At 37.0% G+C, this 26,845-nt stretch overlaps 2 protein-coding genes and 1 long non-coding RNA gene across 3 annotated transcripts in view; 2 read left to right on the top strand and 1 right to left on the bottom strand.

Annotated features, from left to right (window-relative positions):
- LOC135422432 (prostatic acid phosphatase-like) lies at window positions 1-14,147 on the top strand. Its single transcript, XM_064671561.1, has 10 exons — window positions 1-132; window positions 1,466-1,561; window positions 4,402-4,488; window positions 5,074-5,226; window positions 7,295-7,393; window positions 8,485-8,580; window positions 11,042-11,174; window positions 12,424-12,506; window positions 13,393-13,499; window positions 13,991-14,147. The coding sequence occupies exons 1-10, from the start codon at window positions 19-21 to the stop codon at window positions 14,145-14,147; spliced, it is 1,125 nt and encodes a 374-aa protein (XP_064527631.1). The 5' UTR covers window positions 1-18.
- The window catches only part of LOC135422438 (uncharacterized), a 27,801-nt gene continuing 14,665 nt past the window's right edge, over window positions 13,710-26,845 (bottom strand). Inside the window, exon 6 of the long non-coding RNA XR_010434480.1 lies at window positions 13,710-14,122. This is a non-coding gene — a long non-coding RNA (uncharacterized LOC135422438). The remainder of the gene's footprint in view (window positions 14,123-26,845) is intronic.
- The window catches only part of LOC135422405 (prostatic acid phosphatase-like), a 22,201-nt gene continuing 18,194 nt past the window's right edge, over window positions 22,839-26,845 (top strand). The window contains exon 1 of the mRNA XM_064671519.1: window positions 22,839-23,165. Coding sequence (XP_064527589.1) covers window positions 23,049-23,165 — 117 coding nt within the window. The 5' untranslated portion in view covers window positions 22,839-23,048. The remainder of the gene's footprint in view (window positions 23,166-26,845) is intronic.

The following is a 26,845-nucleotide window of genomic DNA, read 5'->3' as shown; positions in this document are numbered from 1 at the left end:
CTGAAAGCTACCCTCAGGATGAGAGCAAGGCAGCTGGTCTGTGGAATCTGGAGTCTGTGTTTCATGTTCTGCCTTTTCTGCATCTTTCTCCATCAAACGACAGCTAAAAGAAAACTGAAGTTTGTGTCCATAGTAAGTAGATAGTTCATGGGCAAATGGAATTTCTTCAAAACCTGTCACTTACTGCTCTTCTACTCTAGGGTAGGGAGGAGGGAGTACTTTTTGAATATTAAAGTGTTTCCTGCATATTCAAAATTCGTTACTGCATTGTCCAAAAAAAGTCCCAATTTTAAATAAGATTTTAAAATGTTATCTCCTTTGTACATTCCTAGATGAACTTTACTTTCTGGATGGACATAGAATGCTTACTTTATAGCACTAAGAGACAATAATGCAGGATTCTGTTTTAAAATGTAAAAGAGGATTACATAACTAAATACCAACTATGCAAAACCCTCTTTACTATGGAAGAGTTTCCACTTTTCCAGTGGTTTCAATGGATTAACATGCAAAACAAATTTCAGTATGTGAAACCCAAACAAGTGTACCATGACACTGAACAAGAAACACAGAACCAGTACTGTGAAACAAATGCTGTTTCCAATGATTATGACATACCATTTGTTTGCAGGAAGCCTGAATCTTGTTCTGAACATTACACATACTTGTAAATCACATAATTATTGTGCTGCAGTTTTTGATCTTATTTCTCCCTGCTTGAAATAAGAAATAAAAAAAAAAAAAATCTGGTGTTAAAATTTTATAATTATATGGCACATATCCACAGGAATTGTGTTGGACAAGGAAAGAAGTCATTGTAGGAATGAAAAATTCTGATGTATCTTTATAAATATATCTTTTATCTAAAGTGAAATTCCAGATCAGGTTCAATGTTTTCAGAGTAACAGTTTAGTCTGTATTTAGATACCAGATAACACTTTTATCGCCCCTTGTAATGAAAAAGTCAACATATGGCTTTTTAAGGCTAATTTCTGCCAAGACAGAGCACTTCACAGCAGTCAGCCTGTTATCTTGAGCAATAGTTTGGGTTTTTTCCTTATGAATTCCAGCTTGGTCATAGCAAAATATTAATGTTCAAGTATTTTTGCAAAATTACTTACATGCTTCTATTTGTTTTCTGTTTATTTAATATTGTGGTCTATACCTCCTAAAACACATAAAACCTCTTCAGTATCTTACAATATATTGTAGTTTTTGTAACTTGCAAAAATTTATTTGAGCTAATTACTTCTCAAATGCCAGGAAAAAAACCCCAGTTATATTTGCCTAAATAAATCCAACAGGAAATGTAGCTATCTAGACTTAAAGAAAGCACTATTAATATGTTTAGCATCTGTCACATACAGTACTCACTCTCATTCCATATTTCTTGCGACTATACTAATAAGTTATATTTACCACAAAAATACCAGTAACACAAAGGGAATTTCATCTATTTTATCAGGTATTTCGCCATGGTGATCACACCCCAGAGGAGTTTTTTCCAACTGATATGCACAAAGAAATTGTAAGACAGCAAGGATATGGACAGCTTACTAAGGTGAGTTTGCTTACCTGTGGCAATATACTGAAATATTGGAAGATATTTGATATTTGGGGTTTGAAACTTTGCTTCCACTTGGAGAAAGCCCTTATCAAGTTGCCAATACAGATCTCCAGAAAGACAGCCAAAGAACTTACTAGAAAACTACAGCAACAGCACTCACTAACTTTAAATGACACTGAGTCAGCCTGTTGTGGTCAATAGCAGCATGTTGAGTTGTTTGATTGCAGACTAGGGTCTCCTGGGAACAGTCAGGCATCGGTGACCACCTCAGTTTACGTGAGACCACACATAAAGCTTTATCTGACAGTAGCATAAGGTAGTGGAAGTACTCACAGACCCCTCCCCTGAATCTCTGCTGAATAGGAATGTTTCCTAGCTCATGAACTACTAAGGTCAGCACTAGTAGAAACTCCTCTCATGCTATGTCCAGGAAAGTAGATTTAAAGGTCACTCTGATGATCAGTGACAAGCCTTGAGGAAATGGCATGAAGCTGAGTCAGGGGAGGCTTAAGCGAATATCAGGAAAAGGTTTTTCACCCAGAGGGCTATTGAGCAGTGGAACAGGGTCCCCAGGGAAGTGGTCACAGCACCAAGCCTGTCAGAGTTCAAGAAGCATTTGGACAACACTCTCAGGCACATGGTGGGATTCTTGGGGTGTCCTTTGCAGGGCTAGGAGCTGGACTCGATGATCCTGATAGGTCCCTTCCAACTTAGGATATTCTATGATTCTATGATGCTATTTTAATGCAGGCATTGGTGGAATACAGCAGAACTGAGCTTGCACATAATTATCAGCTATCACAGCAGCTGAGGCAACCGCAGAAACTATGTCTGCATTGACTGTAACTTCCATTAGCTGCCACCTCTTATGAATGGAGGCAAGGGTGAACTCCTGTGCTATCAGACTGTAAGGCAATATGTGGGCATTAGGTGTTTTTAACCCTACTTCTGCTCCACTCCCACCAGCAGTACCCACAGTGTCTGTGTACCTGTGTTTCATTCCTTTTTTTCTCAAGATAAGTTGTCTGGATCGAAAAATCCACTAGTTATTTTCACAGCATTCTGGGAACCAGGCAGCTTCACTGAAGTAGTTTAGGTGTGCCTGAATTCTGGTTGTCCCAGATAAATGGCTATGGTGCATGTGGAGGCAGACTGTGAGGTGTGTCTCTCTGTTAGGCACACACCCCCCTTATGTCCAGTGGGTCTCTTTCCTGGGCAAATTAGTCACTTGCCAGGTCTCCATCAAAATCAGAATAGAACAAACTGCCTGAGGGGTTCCTCTTCCTCACCATTCTTAGGGGGTCAGGCTGATTTCCAATGCAAAATCAAGCCTGTTTCTTCCCATGTCACCTCCCTTGAAGAAACAGGAGTAACAGACCGGCTTACTGTGCTCTAACTCAGCTGTGACTCAATCATTCCATATAAACACTACTCAAGCTCAGCTCTCCATGCCAGCTTGCTCCAGGGCATGGAACGCTTCAAGATTCAGGTGTCAGGATTTCACAACATGCGCACTAGGCAAGCTGGGGCAGAAGCCTAAGCCACACATATACCCTAGGAAACTGTATGCACAATTTCAGCAACAAAAAGAGGTGATCACATACACACACTGTGGGCCCTGAGTGACCTGGTCTGACCTCATAGCTGACTCTGCTTTGAGCAGGAGGTTGGACTAGAGACTTACTGAGGTCCCTTTCAGTCTGAATTATCCTCTGATCCTACAAAATTACTTTAGGAAGCAATGAGTAATCCCAGTGAACAGTAATGTTTACATGAGCAAAGTGGAATATATTTAAATTTAGGTCAGGTAACACCAGGTGCAAGTAAAAAGATGAAAATATTGAAACTATTACAGGGATGTTGCACCTGATTGTGGTGAAGTCACCATCCCTGGAGGTGTTTAAGGAAAGACTGGACGCGGCACTTAGTGGTGTTAGGTCATAGGTTGGACTCGATGATCTCAGAGGTCTTTTCCAACCTAATTGATTCTGTGATTCATCTGTCATGTGTTCACAAAATTATGTAGGTAAGTTGGAAAATCTTCAGCAAAGAGCTACTAAAATGTAGAGGCTGGAAAACCCTTTTTGCTGCAAGGGAGAATTGTCATCAGTCTAATTTAACACAGAGATTAACTGACTTGATTTCATTTTATGGATTATTGTTTAACTCTGAAGAAGATCTGTGATGGTGAATGGTATTCAAAAGCATAACAAGATCCAGTGACTGAAAGCTGAGAACATAGTCAGGCAAGAACCAAGAATCAAATGTTTCAGACTGTTAATAATAATTAAGCATTGCAGCACAATACCTGAAGCCTTGGTGACTTTTACTTCAAGTCTTCTATTCTTAAAAATTAGGTCTTGCCCAAGCTAAAACGTAGCCTCCATATGTAGTCACTCGTGATACTCTATGGGATTCATATCCTGTATGTGTCTTCATGGGGAGGTGGCTGCTCTATCTGCACTCTCAGTTAATCATCTCTGAAACAGCAACAGAGCTGAAACTAGACAAATGGTATTGGGACATCTCTATGCCTACTTGAAGTCACCCTGCCCCTCAGCCAGTCTCGCTAGCTCAGATAAACATACACATATCTTTCCATAGAGCAAAATACAAAACTGTATCCACCAGGAAATCATATCTAACATTATCCAGTATTAGATACACAGCAACTTTACTGCTTTTTTCCCATGTCTTCTTTCATTCTTCACTTGTGAAAGGAAAAATGTCTTTATGAAAATAATATGAAATATTTTGGGGGTTTTGTTGTCATTGTAGGAATGAATGCCTAGCACATTTCTTTAGCCTCTTACTCTGTTCTGTTACCTCTACAGCTTGGCATACAACAACAGTATGAGCTTGGCCAGTACACGCGGAGGAGATACTCTCATTTCCTGAGTGTTGTATACAAGCAGAGTGAGGCAAGTGCTGGATCTGGGCGGGAGGATATTTGTCATGGATGTTAATGGGACTTCCTGGATGCATGAGTGTCTAAACCTGGTGTGGTTGGAGAAAACTAATAGTGATTGAATTCAATGTAATTTCATATTATCTGTGAAACTGTGGTTCAGCTTTTATTCAGACTGATGGTCAACTGAAAACCAGGCTGTACATCAGGTTCAGATCTGTCACTACTGTATGGGAGAGTATCTATGTCAAATATCTCCAATGCCACTTTGAGATGGAGCTGAAGATACAGTTTAGTTTTCATTTAGGTTCCAGCTTTTCAATGCACATATGACGTCCCAAATACTAGATGGTCAAATAGAGTGAGTCTGATGCTTTCCACTACCATTCTGAAGGGAAATGCTATCATGTTGCAGCTCACTTGTTCAATGAATTTTTATTGCAGCTTCACTCTTTGTTCATCCTCCTTCTTCATGCCACCCCATTTTAATGACAACTTCCCCAGCACAGTACCATCCCCCTTCTTTCCTACCAAGAGGAAAGAAAAACAAATCTAATGGGAAAAATGACATTCAGAACTTTTTCTTTTTTTTCTTCAGATTTATGTTCAAAGCACTGACTGTGATCACACGCTTATGAGTGCTCAGGCAAGTCTTGCTGGACTGTACCCACTGACACAGGAGCAGATTTGGAACCCCAGAATCCTTTGGCAACCAATTCCAGTTCACACAGTGCCACTGTCACATGATAATGTGAGTATAAACTAGAGGCATTTGCTTTCCCTTAATGATTAGTAAAGTACATAGAATATGAGATGAAGATGCAGCAAAAAGTGCATGGTAAAGCCAATGAAGAATTGTCCAGAAAGGCCTAATAAGCTGAATAGAAATATTGACAAGAGTTTCCATAGGAATGGACTTACGTATCAGAGACCTGGTCTTAACAAAACAGGAAAAAAAACAGAAGTCTTAGGTACAGAGAAAAATATTTAAACTGTAGTGTGAGTAAATCACTATAGAAGTAGATCAATCCTAATCTTATCACAAACATGACTTTCTTTGTGTGAGAAGAGGAAACACACCTAATATCACTAGTGCTTCAACATTTCTCAGTCAGCAGCCTGAGACAAAAGAATCGTTCTGGGACTTACATTACAGTGAGAATTGAGTCACAGGATTTTTTTCCATGCACCTTGCAAGTAAGTGCATGCACTTTGAGGATGGGTGAAAAAAGTAAAAGGGAAAAGGAAGGAGGACTCGGAGCTTTAAGCACAGGAGTTCATAGGACAATTCATTTATTCATCTCCCTTCCTCAACTCCTCACCTTGGAGCTGTAAGGAAGCATGTGGATAGCAGCTCTGTAGCCTGCACATATACCTCCTAGAGGAAAGGCTGGGCAGCTGAGTGGAGCTGGAGTTTCCTGTGTATGGAAAACCTATCATAAAAAGTTAGAAAAGATTAGATGTGTGCAGAATGAGTCCCAGTTTGAAAGAGAAGGTTTGCAAATGTGATGCAGGATAAATTGTGTGGGCTTATAAGTCTAGTTAACACAGATGTTGTGATGATGGGGGAATCAGGTTAAATAGGTTCTCACCTTGGGGTGATGAGAGCATGAAGAGAGAAGATATGGAAAAATGCGTCTTCCTGTTCACACACACAGCCTGGCATAGAGTCAGGAGCTGCTTCTGACACTGTCACACATGGTGGTATCCCAGCAGACAGTCAGGAATACCTGTCCAGTATCAACACAACTAGCAAACTCAGCAAGCAGGTGCTGCACCTCATTCACATCTAGGGGAGAAAGTAAGTTTATTAAAAAAAATCAAAAAGTCATGAACACATGCACATTTTTCATACTTTTTCCAACTATTTAACTTCATTCATCTTTACTACATATACAGGCTGAACTTGAGACAACATGTATCCTACCACCCGAAACAAAAACCTATCATTTATTAGTGAAGTCATGCCTCTTCATGAAACTATGGTTATAATTCAGAAATATTTTCCTGTCTTCTAGAATGGATAGATTGTATTTCTAAAAAGATCAAGGAACTGCTGTGAAGATTTCCAAGCTCATTATCCCTTCAAAACTCTCAAGTTCTTTTAAAAGTTATTTTAATGTAGGGACTATATAGATGGATCTTCATTGCTAGAAAAAGGAAAAAAGCACATTGGAGAAAGCACTAAGAATATCTCAATGTCAAATTTTAACTTTTGTTTAAAATTTAACACAAAAAAACTTCAAACAAAAACAAACTCAGTTTAGCTTAAATAAATGAATGAAATTAAAAGTTCTTAAATTATTCCAGTCACATTTAACCTTCAGATGTCTTAGATTAATGAAAGACAAAACTGAGTTAAAGAAACGTCACAAGTTTCTACAATTTAGGCTGAACTAAATGAAGCTGTGGTAAGTCCACTCAATACAGCTGCGTATGGACAAAGATTCCTATTGCAGTCCAGCTGTTGCTTGGCAATGAGTGAAATCATTCCTGGAGAAGCCAAGAACAAAGGAGTTCATGAGGTCTTGTGTTAGTCTTCTGTCAAGGGACAAATTTCATCTTGTGTGAATGAATCCTTTAACTTTGAATTACTGCAGCTATTACTCTTCTGAACATTTAAAGATTATTTTCTAAGTAGTCATCAGTATGACTCTGAGAGTCCTAAAGATGAATATCCTTGAAAACTACATTCCCAAATTATTTTTCAGCTTGTCTTAACTAGTGCTGCCAATCAGAACAACAATCCTGCAAGGGCACATTGAATTGCAGAACAAGATGCACCTTGCCTAACTAGTGTTTTGCAATTTTCTTTTCAGTTGCTATACTTACCTTTCTCACACTGCCCAAAATATAACGAACTTCTGAGAGAAACCTTCACAACAAGGGATTTCCAAAGGCAGCTCAAGCACTACAAGGTAAAGTATTTTCAGTTCTGGAAATCTAATTAAAATGTACCACTTTTTCAATATTATATAACAGGTAGGTTTAAAATATAGCAATCAATATGCTTCTTCCAGATCTCTAATCTTTACAGTGGGTGTAGACGACATACAAAAAAACAATTACAACATTACAGATCCAGCTGGACTGGGCTGTTCCTATCAACTGAAAATTGCAAATCATAGAAAAGATAAATTATTGACTTCCTTACAAAAACTTAGCTTCTATGAGGCCAGACAAAACAAAATTCAGATAAAATCAGTGCCAATGCCTCTTTAATTACTCCAATACTTCTCTCTGTTTACTCCTATGTAAAGCAAGACCTCTGACATCTCTCTGTATAACTCTCTATTAGTTCAGATTCCTCTTCCTCCACAGAACACTCACAGCTCAATTCCCCAGAATTTCTATAACAGCCTCAGTGCTTTCCTTAAGTACTTGTTCATGCTTCACACTGAAAGTCTTCATTCAGGTGCTCACTTTCGTTTCTCATCTCTATATGGTATCCTTTCCTGTCTTTCTCCACCATCAAAAACTTTGCATGAGTATGTAATCACATGTCTATTCTGCTGCAACCTTCTTCTTCACAGGTGTAGACACTATGAAACTCACCTTATTTTCTATTATCTGTAGCCACCAACCTCAGCCACCTATCTGTGGCTCTGCATCTGGGTGTTATACGCAAGTAAACAACAATTCCCAGCTTTATCAAATTTGTATCATACCTTCCTTCTCCTGAGTACCAATATCATCATAATTCTGTTTATCTCACTTCTTTTAAGCACTTTTTGGATTTCTGCCAGAGTTCTTCATGTATATGTGTCCCCTTTGCCTCCTTTTGAACATTTCCACCACGCATAAACAACCATCATACTTCAAGTCTGAACTCATATCCCCAACTTTGTCTAGATGAATAGGCCCAATTCTCTTACATCTAAGCAGTGGTTCATTGCTTAAGAGCAAAGACTCTCTTCTTTCTAACAATTCCTATGTACAAGTATGGCAGCATGCAGAAATTATGTAAAAAGGCCCTGGATACCACAAATTTACTATTCTTGTATTCCAGCCATTTCTGAAGTTTTTAGCCACTAATACAGGATACTCACTGAAGAAGTTGAACACTGAAAGAATTTGGAAGCTCTTGGACACTTTACAATATGAGGTAAATACAATCACAGAATCATTTTGGTTGGAAAAGACCTTTAGGATCATCAAGTCCAATAGAAATTCCAATACTTTCTTAAAACTAGTTTTACCTCTTATTGTGTGTAAGACATCAAAAGACGGCAGGTCTGTCCTTCAAAATTTTTTGCACCATAGACTACTCTTCCCCAGAAACCTTCACCTAACATCAAACTTACAACTGAAAATCCTGTAAACATACTGTGACTGTGTCAGACTGCTGTGTGTCATCCACCGCTATAATGAACACAAACCAGTGGCCCATCAAATTCAAGATCCTGTCAGTGACCGCATCTGGAGAATTAGACAAAAGCATATCTTTAGATACAATTGTTGTTACTCCTCCAAACACCATCATGAAGATACACATGAATAAAATATGTCACCGGCAAAGAAATATAAGCATCCTTCAACAAAGAGTTTATGCAAATTGTATAAGCAAGAGAAGTTATTTGCACAGGAACAGTAGTGGTCAGAGTATTTTCAGGAATTAAGAAGCCATTGAAATGACACAAATCTATATTTGTTCAAGTCTGGGAGCTTGTTCTAAACAAGGAACCAGGGGTATCACAACAAAAGCATGGATTTTATATCAAAAGGGATATTGTGGTGCCAAACTGTCATGGGCATCTGGGTCCCACAGTCTGGTAACTTTGTGATTTAAAAAAAGCCTGACTGCCCTTAATTTAGCAATAAGTCCCTCTTCATATAACTTCAAAGTCTAGACTTATCTTGGCTGACACAAGTGAAAATTGCAGAGTCTTGTGTTAAAAAGTTGTTGTTGAAGGCAGCTTTTGCACAAATACTTTCATGTGTAACTATTTATAAACTCAAATATTAATGATAAATAGGTCATTCATTCATTCATATGGATATTCATATCCATTCATTGGATATTCCCAAAAAAACTGAGGCAGTTTTAAGTCATATTTCACAAGTTACATGTAATATTTGTGTGTGATGCTAATGAGTTTAACTTCTGTCCTGTAGCTTCTGCAGAGGTCCAACTTTGGTCAAAGCAATCTTGAATGGAATGTTAAGCAGGGTCCTTGAGCTAAAAGAAGTGTTAAAATGTTGGGATATCTCACTGTAATTTCAGTGAGATTTCACCCTTTCACATTTTCCGATGCAGGATAGTTCAGGACTGCAACTTTTTATTTCAATTTTTATATTATACTTAGAAAGCTGTGTCACCAGAGAAATGTGCAAAATCAAAAGCTCCCATCAGGGATCTAGCTAAACTCTGGAAGACAAAAAAGTTAATTGGGTTTTTCCTTCTGGTGTTAGATTTGACGAGCTTTTGTCTTTCATACTACTCACTGAAGACTCTATGGGTATCAGTTAAGACATCTGCCACAGAAGTCACCATCACCCTTTCAAGGATACAGAGAGACTGTCCTTACATAGTTTTTTAAATACAGTTCATTAAACTACAGTAGCTTGCATCTTTCTGCGTTTGTTACTTTTGGCTGTCACCTGACTTTCAGGTAACTTGGAGACTGATGTGCTCGCTTGCCTACAGCACTGTCTTAAATAGCATGCTACTAGCCAATTCTTTCCTCAAGACACAAATCACATTTGTTAAAAGAGAAATGGATAACATTGTGATCTGAGCTGGTTTAACCCAACAGTTCTATTGTTTCTCTTGTTTAAACAAATCCTTTAAGTAGTTGACATTTTCCTTTGAGCTCACTTGTTACAAGAACACTCCTTTTAGTGAGTTCAGTCCAAAGGTTACATTGCTCCAAAGTTACAAACATTGATTAAACAGGAATGCAGGGTAGTGCAAACCAGAAGTGTTGTGCATATCTTCCCTTCTCACAGTTGTGATCATCAGTATACCTTGGACTGCATCCCCAAGGAAAGACTTATTCATTCCAGTTTAGCTTAAGGACTGTGTCAGTATCCAACAGACCTGGTGTAAGCAGATATGAATTTCATCTATATATATACCTCATCCCTGTACATCTACCTCATACTCGGGTACATCCATATTTCAGCTGTACATATTTCCACTTGATCTCTGTATCCCACTTATATCTCAGAGCTACCAGCCCTTAAAATCTTGATGTTTATATAGGATTTGTTCCAGTAAAGATCTCCAGATATATCCGAGTAGACGACTGAAAAAGTCATGCAGTGATTTTTTTTCATCTGACAACATAAATAATGCCAGTTGCTTTTTGCATAATTTTTAGTATTATATTTCCTCTTCTTGTTGAACACTGCCCTTCAAGTTTCTTTCAAGTGGTATGATGCTATAAATAGGAATGTTACAGCTGTCTAAATGCAAAATACAGTCATCATTTTATTACAAAGAGAAAATATTACTTAAGTGAAACATTCCGAATTTGTTCTGACAAGCATTTTGTGCCAGAACAAACAACAGTTAGCAGTAGGAATTGGTAAGAAAATCACCATGTTTTCTTTCTTCACTGTAGGATATTAACAATTACACTTTACCTGTTTGGGCTACTCGTGGTGTCAGGACCAAGCTGATAAAGCTCTCAGAATTCTTATTGCAGGCGGAATTTGGGTTCCACAAACAAATACAAAAATCACGTTTGCAGGGAGGTAAGCCAAATTCTTACCCCAATTAAAAACAAAAGTAGGATGGGAAAGAAGAAAGGGATATAACAAACATTGCTACAGATTCCATAGTAGATGTATGAAAGATGCCGTCATATGTGGATATTGGTGGTCAGCACTGAAAGATTTTGATTAATAGGAAGGGAGGTGGTGAGGACATGAATCATGAACATCCTAATCTAACATTAAAATGGAGGTATCATTTAGATTACACTGTATAAGAAATTCAAAGTGATATACAGATTCTAACTGAACTGAATCAGTCTGAATTTAATGTAAGCCACCATGTGTAACTTACTTTAAAAAGTATTATTTGTAATAATGTCTAGAATGGTGAGTTTGTAGCCTTACAGTTTTCATACTCCACTACCAAGAGTCCTAAAATGAAATTATAAACTGCTTCTAAACTTTATTCTGCTCAGAAAATAGTAGCTGAAATTTAAAAATATTTTCTATATTTTTAGTCACTCATTCTCCTCCATTCATCCATTGCCACCTTTTGAGCTTCCTTTCATTTTACATGGACAGGGTTTCAGTCAGGATCTATGAGCTACAAAGACAAATAAACATATAAGCATGAATCAGTTTGTCGCATTTCTGAAGCTCCAACTTACAAAACTTAGCACAAAGTTCAAACATCTGTCCTTGCTAACAATTGCTATTAAAAATGTGCCAGTAGCTGAAGCCTGTTCTGTCTAATGCTGCTTGTCTGTACAGTTCTCCTTTTAGGATTTTTATTTGTTGAGATGCCAACCTTACATTAACATACTAGCACAGCCATTGATTTAATTCAAGTAGTTTGTCTTACAACTTTTCAGCAGTTAACATTAATGAAATACAGACAACTATACAGTTTATGAAGGCCCTGAGTCTGGAGGATATGCTCTTCCTTTTTTCTCTGAAAATCAAGAAATCAATGGAGTTACACACACAGCAGGGTAGTATTCATTACTGTGCTCTTCTTGCACTGGTCTGCTGGCACAAAGTAGCTGTGAATGCAGTGTTTGAAGATGCTGAGGCTATTAGAGATCCCCAAAACGTTTTACACAGAAGTAAAATAGGTCCACTGTTCATATAAAAGATAGTGTCAGAATTAATCAGGGCACTCTGCACAAATTACCAATAAAGTCAATTGAATAAATCTGGTGCATTTAAAACTGATTGTTAAAATGGCAACGATCAATGCAGATGTTAACATCTCTTTCATTGTCACTGCTTCCCCATTTTGTTTCAGGTATTCTTTTAAAAACCATTCTAAAGCGTATCTCAAATGCTAGAAACCCTTCACACCGGCAAAAAATGGTTATGTATTCGGCGGTGAGTGATTTCTGTTTCTTTTATGCTTCCTTTCTGCAGTTATTAAATGCAGTGAAAGTCATGAAATTTTATTTCCACCATGAAATATAGCTACAAGCATTTTTATTTGGTTAATCTTAAATATCTTTTGATTATTTTCATTCTTTAATGAACAGATACTGCTTTGAAACCTGCAGCTTTCCATTTTCCACCTGATGTCATGGCTTTTTTCTTTGTAATATTGTTTTGATTGAGTAGAGAACTGGAAAAACCATGCCTTATGTTTTACTAAGCCTGTATCATGAAGATAATTCAGAAAGAAATCTCCTGCTTTCTGCATCTTTTTACAGGAGCAAAATAAAAAATAAAAAAAAAAGAAAAATGAATTTACAGTTACTTGAGAAGGTTTTATGATGGCATGTACTCAATTGTGACTTTGTATTTTGGTTTAGAATGTGCAAATGCTGTCACTGGAGGAGGAAATTTTTGTATTACTCTCAGTAAAAAGCTCCTATTTCTAAACTGCCATCAGAGTATGACCTAACGGGTATATATATCAGCTAAAGAGCTTACTGATCTGATCTCTAATACTGTTTATTTAATGGAAAAAAACCACTAGTTCCTTTTGAAAGAGCTTTTAAAACTCCTGTTAATTTTGGTAAAAACTGCAAGTGACTAAGGCTTCTTAAATATTTACATATGTGTATATTTTATACATGCAGCACCTCAGTTTATATAGCCATAAAAGGACACTATTTGCTCAGTGTTACAGAGGGCAACTATTAATGAGGCCACACAATAATGTTAATGTTGAGTGGAGAGATAATGTGCTGGACTTATTGTTAAATAATAGGTTCATGCAATCATTTTCAGCAGACCTTTAATTACAGGTTTCTTCTGTTCACAGCATGCAGCCACCATTGCTGCCTTGCAGACAGCACTCAATGTCTTCAATGGGAAATTGCCTCCTTACAGTGCCTGTCATTTTTTTGAACTTTACCAGGAAAAAAATGGGCAAGTACCTTCAAGCTGTACTTCAAACATGTACTTTTTCTAGAAAGCAATTTACTAATTTACAATTTATTTATTTCTAAAAAAGCAATTTACCCCAGACTAATTAAACTGGATACACGAGGTTCACCTCGTGCAGGAAAATATTATAGGTTGATTTTAATTATTATAATTGGACTCAGTTTAGTAGACGGTAGCAGAGTAAACCTGAAAACCTTCTATATATTGATTCATTACAGAGGTTTTACTCCCTCCTTTTAATCTATTTAACTTCTTGACAAAGATGACATACTACATGCAAACTGGTGTTGACCCCCTATTGTTTAAAAGGACCTTTTCAGAGTACTAATGATATTAATAAAACATAAACACATTAACAACCAGAAAAATAAGCTGGCTGAAAGTATGTCCCAAAGTACAATCTCTACAACATGGAAAGACAGTGTGGTTTTGCATGGCTAACTTTATTTTGACCCTTCTGTATCTCAAAACAGGCAATACACCATAGAAATGTACTATCGGAATAATTCCTTGAGAGATCCTCACCCTCTCACTCTCCCTGGCTGCAAATTTCGCTGTCCACTGGAGAGATTTACTCAGTTGGTCTCTCCGGTCCTCGTACGCTACTGGACAAAAGAATGTAAGATGTAGGACATCAAAAGAGGTAAGTTAGGTGCTTTGGGCACATGTACCCAAAGTAAAGTCATGATTAGATCTTCTGCCAACAGCTCATTTAAAGTAACAACCATTTTGGCCATAATTTCTACTCCATTGATGGATTTACCCATTCCAGATCAGCTTTCTGATGAAATGAAGTCAAGGCTGATCACGTGATTTTTTTTTGTTTTGTACAGTCAAAAAGACCTTCAGTTACCGAGGAAGCACATACAAATGCACTGACTTAAAACAGTCACCTTATCTTCTCTAACTGTTCAAGCTGATTAGCAACATTATGCATTCCCTTGATTTTAGGAGGTATTTGGAGATTAAAAGAGATGAATATTGAATAGTAATACCAGACTGGTACTTACCAGAATGTCAAAGATATACAAACACACATTGGCATACTAACACATTCCCTAGTAGGTTGTCTGTATCTCCATATTAAGATGTTTAAATGACCGTTTTGACCATTGATAGTATTTACTTTTGCAGAAAGAGGGAACAGGAAGGCAGAAAATGACATTGTCTGTCTTTTATCTAGTCCTGTATTCCTTAAGGGAAATGAAAAGCAAACAGACCCCACTTTTTTGATGATCAAATATTGCATCTAACATTAAAAAATCTTTTTGAATCACTGATCTCAAGGAGAATTTGAAATGTCAGAGATTATAAGAATGCAGACCAGTCAACTCATCTGGGTGAAAATAATTTCCTCTTAAATATCTTGAACCCATTAACAGAGATAGTTTAGCCAGAATGAATGAAAAATTAGCAACTAATGATTCACTAAATAAATTCCTTCACTATAGTCATTGCTCACAAATTCTCAGGAAACATATCAGGAAATTACCACATTTAATTGCAAAAGGTTATTTGGCAGAGGGAGAGAGAGGTTGTTTCTGATGAGAGGTTTTTTTGGCCAAGCTATTAATGCAGTCATGGAAAATAGTGATAAATACTTCATGTTTATATTTTGGTGCTTAATAATCTAAGTTTTGTGGAAATTAGTTCCCCTCCTTCACAAAGCAAACTGTGTAACTGACTAAGTAAAGAAACAAAAAAAAATCCATCATATAATCAAAATTTGACAATAATAAAACCACAAATCTTTAGCCTTCAAGTTCAACACAAAGGCTGCACATTGTTTCAATTCTCAAATTTTGATGAAGTAGAAGTTAGATGGTGTTCAGGCATTTTACACCAAATCCAGCATCACTGCTTTCATCAGCAATCCTGAGTGTTGAAAACACATATGGACCACAAAAGAGGTTACAATCAAACCTGATGCTCCAATCAAAACATTTTCAATATTGTCATATCAAAATTTGACACTTTCCCCTATTTTATCCTGGTTCAGAGTGTACCTGTTGGGGCCAGATCCTAATTTATTTTTGCTAATTTAGGAAAAGCCAATTTTGCTTTTCCTGCAGGTAGTTTTAACGATCTGCTGTGCCCTTGGGAAAATGCCAAGGCCCACTGCTCCCAAGCCTGCACAGTGCAGCACTCTGACAGACAGACTGCACTGTGCTAAACCACTGTGCTCTACCAGTTCACAGTGAAAGCAGATAGGCTGAAACAGATTATTTTTAACACCAGGAAGCTAAATTAAGCTGAAAAGTGATGCAAAGAGTTTACAGGTCACATTTACAGCTAACATGCACAGCTGCAACATCACTGATTTCAGCTGTTTTCAGATTTGTTAAAAATAATATCAAATATCATTCTTTGCTAATGCGTATGTTAATACTTTGATTATACATGCATCAGTGCATTTGATGAATAGAAGTCCACAAATGCCATTTTCTTAACGAAATCCAGGAGTGACTAAGCTCAAAAAATTAACTTAAATAGCTATTCCACAGGGAGACACCAGTTCCCAAACATAAAGATGTTTCTGGAAAATATTTAAGTTTCATGGAAAGAACTTATGTCCCCACTACAGGGAAATAAAGGGCTTATGCAAGTATTATTATTACAGATCACACAATACAGTAGCAGTATTTGAGGGTGGTACAAATCAGAGTCAAGTTCTTCCACATCATGATGACCATACTGTGGAACACAGGAAAAAAATTAGCTCAGCATATTTGGGAAGGAGATAAAACCATGCTCTCTCTGCACTCTTTTTGCTGCTCAGGAAGATTTCAGTGTGAATTAACTCAAAATTTCATAAGACCTTTTCTAATTCCACCAAAATGAGAGCAAATTTGTTAAGTCTTCCACACTTAGTCTCAGCCACCCTCTTGTTGAGGCACTATTAACAGGTTTGCCATGTTTTTGGAGGAAGCCACATGCTAAGAATGATTCTCTCTTTTTGTCTTATCTTTAGGTGTTCCCCCCATGATCTTCAGTGTGATTAGCTTTATGAAACAACTCCTTCCACACTGTGGTGTGACTACAGTCTAACATTTCTCCTTAAATTCCATCAGCGTGAACAGTCTCCCGATCTTTATCAAAAGAAAACATTCCTCAGCACAACAACCCAAAATTACTGAAAGCAGGGACTTATCCTTCATGTACATTTGCTTTACTTTGTCAGGTGGTAAGATCCAAGTGCAGTACAAAACCAGAGTAATTTTCAAGGCCTATTAATTCCAAAGGGATTTTGTGAGAACTAATTCACGAATGTAATTGTAGTTACAGTGTTTTAAAGGGCTATCGCCTAAATTTACAGCAAGATTAGAAAACACCTCTGAAGGAGTGTTGCCCTCTTTTGAAGAATGAGGAAAGAACTCCCAGAATTGGTGAAAGAAGCAGTGCTTCAAAAGGAGACCCCAGAAGGAGAAGTCATTCCAGTGTCCTTAGACTGTATTTGATTCAAGAAGTAATGAAACACAGATCCCAGAAGCCACAAAAATTAGGATAACGTCAGTTTACTAGCAAAGAGATATATTTCTTTTTCATTTTTCTGTCTTAGACATGCACAAATATCCCACCTCTATGTAGAAGGAAGGTGAGACATGGAAAAAATGGACCACGAATCTAGACATAAGAGAAGCCTACAACAGCCAGGCTAGCTACCATGAAGACCTAGCATACAATTTGCTGATCCAACGAGGCTTTCAAATATTCTTTCCAAAAGATAACGAGGCCAAATGTTAATTTTGAAAGAAGAATAATTTATGGTTTCAAATAGCTTTTCAAACACCTTTCTTTCATTATGTTACCTTGGTGGTATACTCTCATCTGATCATATGAATTTTGTGCCTCAGGGAAGTCTGTAAGTTCACACTGCTCTTGACATTAATAACAAAAAGTACTTGCTACAGAATAAAAAAATCCAGAGCCACGTGCTCACTAAAGCATGCAGAACATGTTGGGCAACCCCTCACTTGTTACATTTTCTAATATTGCTATTGCAAAACCAGTTTGTGTTCTTACTACAAAAGCTGGATCAGAACAATCAGATGTAAATAACTTCTGAAAACAGTGAGCACTTCTTTGCTTTTTTATTTTCTCACAGTGGATAGGACCTCTGTCACCAGTCCCATTTCCTGCAGGTAATTTTAAAGAGAACCAGACTAATAGATGAGATATAGAAAATTTTGCCATTCTAGCTTCCATTCCTTGGACCAGGCTTTTAAAATAGATGCTAAGCCTATGAAAAGTATATTCGTTTTTAGAATTACCTCATAAGCAGATAGCTGCTACTCCCTAAGCTAAAAATGAATCAAAATAATAGAAGGATCCCTTTCCCCTCTAACAAGAATCTGAGATTCAGAATTCTCATCATAAACACCTATTCTCTTCTCAGCAGGTCCCAAGCAACAATTCCTGTGCTTCTCAAGCCATTGTAGGATTCATGGTTAATCTAGAAGCATTGTATTTAGATGTCGCAGCAAACATAGAGATAAAAATAAATTATTCCCTCTAGTCAAAAAATGGAACCCCTTTACTATAGCATCCAAATAAGGGTAAAAATGTTTCCCGACAACATGAGACAACCAGTTCCAGCTACTTCTTAACAAAAGGAGAACAAGCTTGTTTATTCTGTATTACCTTAACGTCCCACAATAGACACCAGCCAAAAGCCTTCCTAGGCCTTGCAGCCCTCACAGGAAGGTTAGTGCAAGCTAACATTTCAAAAACACATTGATCATGACACCTCCCTTAATAAGAAGTAATTAAAAAAAACCTGCTAGAAGAAAGGAAATAGAAGGGAAAAGCTAAGGTTCCATCTTTATTGGTATCAGACTTCTAACAGATCATAGCTTTGGCTGTCAAAACCAAATTTCTAGGCATTTTTTTATTTCTTCTGAACTTGTTCCTGATTCTTCTTTTTCTGAACTTGTGCCAACTTGTGCTGCTTGAGTTGCTTTTAATGTTTTTTTTGCCAAATGTTTAGAAGTGGAATTTCAAAAGCTGTAAAGGGGGTTTCGTGCTTCTCCCATCAAAGGCAAGGGCAACTTTTCTGTTGGTTTCCCAGATTGCACAAGGCTTACATAGAAAATGCAAGAGCTGAGACATTCTTCATGATTCTCTTTAGTCTCCAGTTCCCAGCTCCTCCCCTCCTTCCTCACCCAAATCCATCTCTCAAAAATTTTCAGAACTGCATGATGACCCTTTTTCTGTCCCACAGATTTGTCTGGTATGGGGGATTATGGACCTGGATGTACCCTGGTCTCAGCACTTCAGTTCAGCTATGGAAGTGCATCCTAGCTGAGGTCACTGCTCACAGTACACCAATGTAAGGTCCCCCTTTCCCATCACATGATCAGACCACGACTTCTTCCATGCTACATGCCCAGTGAATGTACCTTGAACATTCTGATTTCTGCTGAGCAAAAATAAATTTCAAATTTAATTCACAAATTAAGGTATTTCTAAATTATTTTATTCCCCTCATCCTTATTCAGCAGAAACCCCATCACACACATTCTTTGTGATGATTTTTGTTCTTAGGACTATCACTATAGAAACACAGAAAGGAAGATTTCCTTTTTACCTTGCTTACTCCCAGAAAAAATAAACATTAGTGTTTATAAAGCCCAGATCTTATTGTAGGAATATAAATTTGGGATATCAGTGAATGAATAATAAACTGCTCTAAACTATGTTTTTCTACAACTTCACCAGCTGACTGATTGGAAAAATCAGTCCTGTAGTCTTTTGCAGGTATGAAGCCATAAACAGGTTCATTTCAGTTCCTCTTAAAGAAGAAATGAGTAAAAATGATGAAAAAAATATTACAGTTTGGCTTTAGAAATATTTAGACTATTATTTAAACTATTTAATTTTAAATATGTTGAAAAAGTGGGATCACCTGAAAATGCAGCTCCCTCTCTTCTTTCACAAACAACGCGTAGACAGACCAGTTATATTTTAAAGAAGACTTGCTAATGATACAATAACCTAAATAGTCATAGATGCTGTAATATAAGTGGATACACCTTGTGATGTTCAGTAATTTTCCTGTCATATGCTGAAGCAGTGCCAACAAGATGGGGAATGAACAACAGAAAAGCAACAGTAATTTTGTGCTGCCTGGGAAATGTGGCACTGGACAGCCTGGACTATCATTTTTGATAATTTCATCACTTCCTTTTCTCTTTGGGTTATTTACTGTGCTGACTGACTACCAAAAATGAAAGAAAGAAAAAAAAAACCAACCCAAACCTTGCATAACACACAAATATGGATCAAATTAATTGACTAATTTTGATTTGTTTCATGGTAGTGGTAGAAGTAGTTTTTCCTTCTTTTTACTTAGTGCTTATGGTACTCATCTGAGATGTGGCTGACAGAAAAAAATCCTTCCTTTACCAGAAGGCTCTGACTCTACCTCTTCCAGAAACCAAAATCACCACCAGACTGCAGAGTTTCAGAGGGGAAAGTGAAGATGAATAGTGCTTTCTGTCTCTTTCTTATTTGCTTTTCACTTTGTTTACATATTTCCTAGAAATATGTAAACCTGCAAAAACCTACAAATTAGGCTTCTGTGTCTCAGGCAAACATCTTAATCTCATAAGACCAAAAAGAAATTCTCTCTGTGCCTTCTAACCAAGTGCATATTATAAACTTGGGACAAACTAGGAATTTACTAAGACATAGTGAGTAGACACTTTCTTCCCCCTGCTTGCCTTAGAGTAGTAACTTTGGGCTTAGGGAATTTTTTCCTATACTGCAAGATATAGATTCATGTTCTGTCACCAGCATAAGTAAGTTAATTCTTCTTGTGTCACAAATTAATTCCTTTGTCCCTTCCCACTTTCCAAAGTTTAGTGAAAATACCCCAACACAGGACTGCAAGATAGTCTTTTGTTTTTCTCAGAAGTGCTTCAAAATGGTGCCTGAAAAATGTGTCACTTTGTTTACTGAAACCTGGTCCATGAGTGCTTTACTTCATGCCCGTCTGCCTTGACAGCAATGACTTCCACCCTTTCTGTGTGTAGGTTGAGCTCCACCAGCAGTGGTTACCTCAGGTAACCCTTGAGTACACTAAAGCATGGGTTCTTTTGCAACCAGTCCACTTCAAAGTCAATCAAGCTATGCTTCAGCAAGCCTTTAAGATAGACACATGCACTTAAAATGGATAATTGTGTTTAAGTTATGCCATAATTTGATAATTAAAATATATGACAATGAGCCAAATTAACATAAACAAGATTCAAATTGTTTAGGTCCACTTGCATTATAATGTTTGGACAACCGTAAATAGATTGAGTTAAGATTTTTAAATTATTATTATATTATTACATATAATATAATTTATATATATATTTATTATATATAATTTAATTATTATTATCTTTTTCTGAAAAGATCCAGGATTTAGTTGTTGCAGAATATGACAAGTTTATAGCCGCCAAGTGCCCAGTAGAAATGCAGACAATTCAAGAAAAGCAAGGAAATTTCCAAACAAAATACATGCTACCAACATACCTACAGATTGCATATGGGATTCCTACAGGACCCTGTCTTAACCACCATGGCACATGAATAGGCTATTCTTTCATTTTGGAATGTGCAGACATTTATTTAATGTCTACATTAAATAAAGCAAGCATAAAATAATCTCACTAGCAAAGTTATGTGCCAAAGGGAAAAGTGAAACCACAAAAAGCAGAACTACTTGTCATATGCTTGGTCTTGGGTTAAAATATCATTTTTAAGAGATGTTAGCAAAGATTTTCTATAAAATGGGGTTGTTATATATTTTCAAATATTTCTGAATGGTGCCATCCAGAATTACAAAAAAATTGAGATCATGTCTAAGGTGTATCACTATAAGGGTTCCATAATAATGAGACTTCAGTAGTCTTAGTCACTCATCAAAAACACAACAAACCAGCAACTCTTATAAAAAAAGTAATCACTTATAAATTTCATGGTAAGGGCTTAGAAAGGAAAAGAAAAAACTACGAGAGCTAACAAGAATTCCTTGATCGAAGACCTTAGGAACCACCCATCTAGAAAACTATATAGATTAAAAAAGTAGGAATTCCATCCCGGATTTTTGAGGCATATTGAAGTATTCTAAAGAAAGTATATTTTATGATCTGTACTCTTTAAATAGTAGAGCAACATCATCATCTCGCATTTCTTTCCAGAAAGGCATAGTATTATGTAGTTATGAAGCATGGATTTCTCTCTTACATCTTCTGCATAGGCAAAAATATCAGGAGAGATCAAAAAGAAGGGTGGGGACATAGCAGTGGAGAAAGAAAGAAGTCTAAGTGCTGAAAACTTGTAATGGACTGAGAAGACAGACGGGAAAGTCTGGGAGCTGTGGTACTCCTCCCTTCCAGACTCATCCATCAGGCAAAGTGGATACATAAGGACATTCACACAACTCAGAGGAGAGAACACCTGAAGCTTAGTGGGCTTTAGGGCCCTAAAGATAAAATTTGGGGTAAATGGTAAAAACCTTCTGTAGAGAATACTGCTGCAGAGAGCTCAACAGGAAGCCCTGAGACAGGTTTGAGTATGACAGGAGTGGAATGACAATACACTAAGGACCTAAAGTTTTAACATTTAAAGAATTCTATTTATAGGTCTCTGCAAACTAATCAATTTACTCAGAAAATCCTTATGAAATCAAGTCTACAAGTATCGTTATTCTTATTTTATAGAGAAGAAGTCAGCAGAGGCAAGCTGAGCAATCTTCTCAAAGGCGGTGAGCTACTGACAGAAAGAGTGTTCTTAATCAGTAATAATAAAAATGTGAGCTCCAGGGCTTCTTCACAAGAAATGTCTTAGAAATCTGAGGCTGAAAAAGTCTTGATATAAGCAGTTACAAAAGGGGAAGTACAGAAATAGTCCGAGGGAAAAGAAAAGCAACATACACAAATTGAAGAGCAAATAACTGCCCAGCAAGGAGCTTAAAGAGCATACTTGTTGCAAGATTTCAACTATTTTATCTAAGACACTGGCAATTTTAACCTACATGAAACGCTGTCTGAAATAATTATTCTGATTTCACAGTAATAATATAGAAGAGGGAAGAAAAAAGAAGGGGAGGGAAGCCAAAAAGTGAACTAGCTGAGCAGCAAAGAGAAAAGAGTATTGCCTGGCTCTTGGTTCTGAGTTCATCCTCGTGACCACGCTGTAGTTTGGAAAAATTCCAAACCCTGAGAAGTGGAATCAGAACAGGTAGGTTGAAACATTAGGAATGCTTAGCAACTCCTTTGTATTTTAACCTCGTCTTTACACTCCAAAAGAGAAAAATATCAGAGAAAGAAAGGAACTGAATTATGATTTAAGAAGAATGTAAACAGTAATTTGAAAACAAAGGGCAATGCAATTTGTTGCGTAGTCACACAACATTCCTCTTGCATTTGAAATGCACCAGCGGCAGTTCCACCCCTTTTGAAAGTACAGCCTGACATCTCAGCTGTTCAGTCTGAGCAGCTGCTGGAGCTACAAAGCCTTTTTTCCTCCTCTGCCAGGATGGGTGTGATGATACAGGTTCCCAACCTGTCCAGGATCCTGTGTTTTTCTTTTCATCTTATCCTCATTCTGCTTCAACAGACTACTGCAGAACGACAACTGAAGTTTGTGGTTGTAGTAAGTAGTTTTGTTCTCTATTTTGTTGTGGGGAATACAGGGAATTTGACATGTCTGTCGAATCAGACAAGGTGGGCAGCTGCTATGCCTATCTTCTAACTTAAAAATAACTACTACTGCCCTTTTGCTTACTGAGTTTAAAGACCTTAACTAAAGATGGATAAAAATGCCTCTAGTTATAAAAATTTTCATCTCCTAACCTCTAGTTATTATTTCAAGATATCTGAACAAGTTAGCTTTGTGGTAGATGCCTAGTGAATAGGAGTTAAGAGATGCAAAGTCTATGTTTGCCTACTCTTCCTTAATTTAGCTAACATTCCAATTCATAATCCAAGAGCTGGTGATTATGGCCTACCTATTCTGTGCTTGGAAGCTGAACCTTATGATGTTATAGAAATTACCATAAAAAAAAGTATTTTCCATTTCACAACAACTGAATTGTCACAGCAGTATACTGAGAAACAGAAATAGGCATTTTTATGTAGAGATCTGAGACACATTGCATTAACTGCAGTTAGGCTGAAAATGTACTGTAATAATTCTTTTGCTGGGCCATTTCTTATTTTAAAGTAACTAGACAATACTTCAATGTCCCTTTCCCCAATATCTCAGGATGAAGAGAGATTAATTCAATGTAATACTTTGAATTATGAAGGTTGAACCATAGTCCTTTTCATAGTTTTTTCTTTTTTTTTTTTTTAATAAGAGGTACATTGATAAAGAATAGTTAAATAGAATAGTCTAAGGTGATATTTTCTATACAAAGTTGAGGGGATTGGAATTTGCATTTATAAATAGGAAATTGAAGATCTTCTCCTTCCACCTTTCTCTATTTGAGACATTATGTGTACGTACAGGTAACAGGTAGAAGTGCTGCGTCCAAAACATATCATCTGGCTCTAGATAAAGTATTTCATGTCTTATTATCTACTGGCTGCACTATAGATGCATAACTTGGAGGGAGGCCAGAGTGCACAGGAAAAACCAGTCCTACTCCTGCTGACACAGCAGGGACTCAATGTTAATTCCAGTAACATTCTGTATATAGCAATATATTTAAATGTTGTTTCAATGATAACAAGGAGAACTGGACACACAGATGAAAACAGGCAGACAGTAAGCCTTGGAGAATTAACTCCTTGAAGGGAAAGAGACTTCTATTGAATTGCAGCTGTTACTGTGTTTTAACGATGAATGGTTTTGCAGAAAGACTTACAGGAAATGTTCACCATTATGGAGATACAGACTTCCTTTCCAAGATCATCTGCTTACCATAACTATGAAGCCACTTACCAAAACACCTGTTTATTTCTAGAGTAGCTTATCACAATTAATAATAAAATAGTAGGTAAATTTCATTTAAACTGTCTTCCTTTTATCCCTGATACATTTGCTTAGGCTGACCAACCACCTAAAAAGTTACAATAGGTTGAATCTTATCACAAAGTGCATCTTTTTTCTCAAAGCATGGCTTATGTGTGCTCAATTGAATTTTATCTTCTGAACTCACTGAATTTTCATGGGAGCAGAATTGCTAGCATAAATAAATAGGATAGGAATTGGCCCAGAACATATCGCTTGTATAATGGGATATAACGAGGGTATGGCTACTGTCAAGGTAAGTCTAAAAGGCATCTTTCTGAGATAATTCAATAGCCATTCTCCAGCTGTACTCTGTGAGTCACTATGTTTTCACCAGACAGTATTACCGCACTATGAAAATCGTCATAATGACTTTTTAAAACTTTCTTAGCAGAGCTGCACAATATAAAATACATATGCATGGGAGAAAAAAAACCAGATAAATGTGCCTTTTTGTTCACTTGTAGAATTGAGCTGTGCCTGGGAGGATGTCTCACTCTCTCCTCACAATTTCTGACTTTATGCTGATTCTGTGCATTTTGTTTATTGGCCACAAGTCCTTTTGTCTGAAAAGCTCTAATTCAAGCCAATGTATCAAAATGCTTTTTAAATTTTCTTTTTCACATGTAATCATTAGCCTTCACCATAACTCTTGTGAACTGAATTTAAACTAGACAGAAGAAAATAGGAAATATGTAGGACAATCAAGTACCCAAGTAGAAACAAAATACTGTTTTATTGCCTCTGCATAAAGAAGTCCTGACTTGTAACTTCTGTCTCCACACACGCACTCATTTCACCTGTCATGCATGCAAAGAGGTGTGGCTTCTGAGGTACTGTGATTTCATCTTTCTTCTTGTAATTCAGGATAGAAAGTGTTTACTGAGCATCTTATCTCTGAGTATGATTTGTCTAATCAAGCCAAGCCATTTGAAACCTTGACTAAACATGCTCAGTATTTCTGCATCTACCATTTCCCTGAACTGACAGCATGATATTTCCACTTCACTCTTGTGTCTTCATTCCTATTGCTGGCTTCAAAGTAAGAAATCTTTTTGTTTGAAGCTGAGTCTGTCAATAAAATTGTCTGTAAGAAGCTCACTATTACTCAGAGACAGATAATTCACTGTAATTCATGGCATTTCTGAATGAATATGTTATGTATACTATATATGCCGTATTCTCAGCTCACCCTTTCCTCTGCAACAGTTTTTCTCCAACATGATTTTTCACCTGGCAACAATGGAAGCAAATGCTGGCCAAAGTCTCAGTCATGTGACCATTTTGATCTGATCACCCTCCTAAAGTTGCAAAGAGTGACTGGGTGAACCCAGACACCAAATCAGGTTCAAGCAGTATCAGAGTTGAAAGAGAGGTATTGGATAACTGTGCACCTCTTGCTTTTGAGAACTGAGGTAAAGTGCTTCAGAAAGGACTGCTGAAATGAATATCCCAAACAGGTCTGCTTGTGTATTTTCTCCTTGTGTATATTCTTGTGTATATTTTTGTGTATATTCTCCTTGCCCTCCCTTCCTTCTTGATTTCTAATGTCTTTTCACCTTTTATGATGCCTCCTTTCTCCTTTTCCCTCATTCTGCCATGTTCTGTGTCTTCTGAAAAGTCAGGAATGTAATCTGGAGGCTGGGAGTAATAAATGCTGCAGCACACCTATTTTTAGATTAATTTAAAGCATCAACTCCTTTTTAACAAAGTTGAAATTATAAGTGTTGAGAAGTACATATTGATGAGCAAGACAAGATTTGTAAGGATGCACTTTTTTTTCCTAACACTATGAGGTCTTCTAATGAAAAACATAAACTTCCAATATACAAGCTCCTATTAGAGTTTTAAATTTAAAAAAAAGTCTCCTAAAAGGTAGCAATGAGTGAATAAGTTAGTCTTTTAGGTTAAGTATTTGTTCATAAGGTCATTGGTTCATTTGCAACTGCAGCTGAAGCAAGGTCATTTTCAAAAGTAGCAAGCAAGAAGGAGGTTTGAGCACAAACAAAAATTAGTAGCCTGAGAAGTTTCATCCTTCAATTCCTAAAAACAGGCTTTTGCTCTTAGAAGTATTTGTTTCCCCCTTGATACTTCCAACTTAGTGTTCATGTCATATTCATATGTCACTGTGAAATTAAGGTGAAGAAATATAAACAAGGAACTGAACTCACTCCTATTTTATGTGAACTAAAAGAAGCTGTGCTGCTTTTTGGAAGAGCAGACCCTTCACTGCTTCAATTTCCTAAGGTTACAAAGAAAGAAAATAATTTTCATTACATCTCCTGCTCCCCAATATATTTGAATATCTTTTGATCTTG

This window comes from Pseudopipra pipra, chromosome 1 (genome assembly GCF_036250125.1).
Source record: "Pseudopipra pipra isolate bDixPip1 chromosome 1, bDixPip1.hap1, whole genome shotgun sequence".
NCBI lineage: Eukaryota > Metazoa > Chordata > Aves > Passeriformes > Pipridae > Pseudopipra > Pseudopipra pipra.
Note: the sequence above shows the minus strand (reverse complement) of the source record. Positions and strands in the feature narration are given on the sequence as shown.

Excerpts from the sequence above, each read along its gene's own strand:
- LOC135422432 (XM_064671561.1), top strand. The coding sequence starts at position 19 with ATGAGAGCAAGGCAGCTGGTCTGTGGAATCTGGAGTCTGTGTTTCATG. Across the intron at positions 7,394-8,484 it reads GGCAGCTCAAGCACTACAAG|CCATTTCTGAAGTTTTTAGC; the intron begins GTAAAGTATTTT and ends CTTGTATTCCAG. Across the intron at positions 8,581-11,041 it reads TGGACACTTTACAATATGAG|GATATTAACAATTACACTTT; the intron begins GTAAATACAATC and ends TCTTCACTGTAG.